Raw genomic sequence first — 3,493 nt, forward strand, 5'->3', positions numbered from 1 at the left:
CGCCAGAGAGCATCCTGGGATTTCTGGCACAAACACTTCTCCTTCTCTAGACCCAGCAGGGCACTAGGAGGGAGCCTGGAAGTTCTCCCAGGGGCTCTAAGGGCTCCACATGGGGCAGCAGAGCACGGTGATGACAGGGCTCATGGCCATGGGCGTCTCGCCTGCTCTAGGTGCCACAGGCACACATGAGTCTCAGGGCGAGCAGAACCCTGTGCAGAGGGTCACCACCCCATGGGGAAGGTGGGAGAGAAGCCAACCCCGGGGCCTGGCCCAGAGGAGACACGCTTGGGAGGGCAGCCCCCAGCCTCGCTGCATCTCAAAGGAGCCTCAGGCAGAGGCAATCTCATGCAGTGTGTGTGACACACCAAGCCATCCCTCAGGGGCAGGATGGCGAGCCGCCGTTCAGGAGGCTACGGCTCTGTGACCTGCAGCTGGGAAGCATCACTCTCTCACCGCCTAGTGACAAGCCTTTGGCTTTAAAAACGTTTTGAGGAGAGGTCCGGAGCCTGCCTTCTCTGCCTGAGCCCTCCTGCGGAGCACACAACTCAAAACTCCCTGGACGGGAAAGGGGATCCAAGTCCTTCCAAAAGGACGATAGTGAATACTCTGTCTATAAATAGGTGGGCATTGGCAAGTAAAGAGAAATCAGAGGTGCTTGCCAAGGGTGTTGACACTGGGAGATCCCTTGGACTTTGAGAAGGAAAGGAGCAGGGAGGTATGGGGGGGACAGCCACCCAGTGGGGTGTCTCGGTCCCCAGAGACAGCCCCTGCACCCCTTCTCTGCTTCCACTGCCTGTGAACGTGGAGAAGACGCTGCACAGCAGGACAAAACTCCCTCCAGATCCTCATGGGCTGATGCTCTTTTTACACCAGTTCCTGGGTAACGGGAGGTCAGCGTAGAGGCCCGTCTGCCAGGGGAAGGAGGGGCGGCACAAGTCACGTGGACTCCAACATCTCACAGCTCCCATCCACCCCCTCTGCCCTCCAGCTCCGCAGGGCCAGGTCACCTCCTTGTCCTCGGGGACGTGGCTGTGCGCGGCCTCCCCTTCTGTGCCCCTAGCTCTGCTCCGGCCCCCACTCAGCAGCCAACGGAAGGGCATGGTCTTCTTTTCAAAACAGACCATCACCGTTCTTTGTAGGGTTTTGTTCTTGTTTTTTTCTGGTTGCAAACGTTCGATTTGGGGAAATCAGAGAGGTAGGATGCAGACACCTAAAGTAACGTGTAACCCTGTCCCTCAGCACAGCAGTTCTTTCTGGGTCGGACACCGTGCTCACTGCTTTCCTCGTAGAAATGCATTCACCTTACAACAGATGAACGCAGTAGGTTCTCTTATTATCTCCACGCTACCTGGGAGGACATCCAGGTACGGATCAGATGAGAGCCTCACAAGGTCACAGAGGTGGTTTGTGGCAGCGCTGGGCTGGAACCCAGCACCAGCCGGGCTCTGAGGACCCACATTGGGGTTCTGCTCCTACTAACCAACGGGACCAACAGCCACCAGCACCTCGGGACTCCTGACGCCGCTGAGCAGAGCACGCGCTGAGCAGAAGCTGGACAAGGCGCTGGGCTCCCCGCACACTCCCCAGAAGAGGAGGCCGAGGACTGGGAAGGACATCCTTGGGTTGGAGGGCGGGGCGGGGGCAGGCAGGCAGCACCACCCACCTGGGACTGCAGCTGCACCATGGCGGCCTCCATCTCGGAGTTGGACTCGTTCAGGTCGCGAATCTCCTGGTTCAGCTGCTTGATCTCCTCGTCGCTGTCCAGCACTGCCCCAGAGAGAAACCTCAGTCGCGGCTCTCGCAAGTGGGGGTCAGCCGAGGCCTGATGTCTAGATGGACCCAGGGACCCCCTTCCCAAGCAGAAGCCCTGGCTCATGGCCCACATCTCAGGCTGGGAAAGGTGGCCTTCAGGACTAGTAGACGTGTGTCAGCTGTTTGCCTCCTGGCCCTGGGTCTTGGTGGGAAAATAGATGCCTCTGGGGCAAGTGTTAATTGCTGAGATAAAAATGGAAGTTTTTCCCATTGCTGATTTCCTCAGCTTCCCTCTTCATTGAGCCTGAGTGAGTTCACAGGCCCACACTATGGCTTCCAGCGCGGCCAGCAGGGCTCACCAGCCCCCAGGTTAGAGCCGTAACGACCATGCAAGGGCACAGGGCAGCCAGAGGCTCTGAGCCCAGGTCAGGAGGGCCAGCGGCTCAGCTCAAGAGCTCTGTCCCCACCGCGACTCGCTCCAGGGCGGCTTTGCTTCCCGACCCACTTCTCGCCAGTGCCACCCGCCCACTCTGGCCGCAAAGACCACGTGCAGGGGCTGCAGGAGAGCAGTCTTACCATCACTCGTCTTGAATTTCGTGCCGAGAACCTCATCCCCTGAGACTTTTCCCTTCTTTCCAGCGAAGGTCGCTCTGGGACAGCCGGACAAGCTGGAAGCAAAGGTCACACGTGAAAAGCCAGGGCAAGCTCACGTACCACGGGCCAGTCTGAGGTCACATGTCACAGCGAGAGCTGGCGGCCCGGTGGGACCCTGTCTGGAATGTCGTCGCTCATCCCCGGTGCCCCTCGCTCCCGACTCCAGCCCCCAGGCTCCCTCAGTCCTCAGCAGCCCAGGCCATTCCCAGCTCAAGTCACTGCCCTGAAGTCTTGTTCCTCGGACGGCTCGGGGCAAGCACCACACCACCTTTTCAGAAAGGACCTCCTAGCCGCTTCCTGCTGCTATCTCCCCGCAGTGTGTACCATCCTTCACCAAACTAGGTATTTAACTTATGTGCTGGTTTGCAGGGGGGCTGGTGTCCTCTTGTTCTCCAGAGACTGATACTTGATGGACTTTCAGTAATGGCTTGTGGAATGAATGGGCTACCAGTTCGGGTCTTGCTTTTTCCTCGAGAAACTACCATTTACACCTGAGCCCTGGTCTGGCCCTCCCTGGGAGCCTTGCCCACAGCCCCGCAGCTGGGGCCCTCCTAGGTGATGCAGGGGCAGGGAGGCTGGGATAGTCACCTCCTGTGGGTGAGGAAGCTGCCGTTGGCATGGCCGGAGCCGTCGCAGCCCGGGGTGGGGCAGGTGGGCCCCTCGTTCTTCAGGGGCTTCCAGGAGGAGGATGAGCCATTGAGGGAGCCCTCTTTCTGCCTTCGGGCGGCCAGAGGGCAGCCCGACGCACTTCTGTGAGAGGCATATTTGCCGCTGATGTGACCAAGCCCCACGCAGCCTGGAACTGGGCACCTGGGCACAAAAAGGTCAGAGGTGAGCCCCAGGCGCCAGAGCCCAGAGACCCCCCCACCAGGCCAGACCCTAAGACACGCCAGGGTCTCCTGGACGAACTCCAGGCCTTGGAGCAAGAGAAGCACAGGAAGCACAGGAGGCCCGGGGCCTCCCCAGCACAGGGCTCGCGCTCCCCCTGCAGCACAGGGCTCATACTCCCTCCCCAGCACAGGGCTCGCGCTCCCCCCACTAGCCTTGGTCTCACATCCCCAGCACAGGGCTCACGCTCCCCCCCCCC

General features: G+C 60.3%; 1 protein-coding gene across 1 annotated transcript in view; it reads right to left on the minus strand.

Annotated features, from left to right (window-relative positions):
* The window catches only part of MYT1 (myelin transcription factor 1), a 35,148-nt gene that overhangs the window by 1,302 nt on the left and 30,353 nt on the right, over positions 1–3,493 (minus strand). The window contains exons 17-19 of the mRNA XM_027086635.1: positions 2,995–3,216; positions 2,329–2,420; positions 1,664–1,767 (exon numbers count right to left, since the gene is read on the minus strand). Of these exons, the coding sequence (XP_026942436.1) occupies positions 1,664–1,767; positions 2,329–2,420; positions 2,995–3,216 (418 nt within the window). The remainder of the gene's footprint in view (positions 1–1,663; positions 1,768–2,328; positions 2,421–2,994; positions 3,217–3,493) is intronic.

The sequence above is a fragment of the Aethalodelphis obliquidens genome, unplaced genomic scaffold (assembly GCF_003676395.1).
Source record: "Aethalodelphis obliquidens isolate GAN/ISIS:26980383/991018 unplaced genomic scaffold, ASM367639v1 scaffold57, whole genome shotgun sequence".
NCBI lineage: Eukaryota > Metazoa > Chordata > Mammalia > Artiodactyla > Delphinidae > Aethalodelphis > Aethalodelphis obliquidens.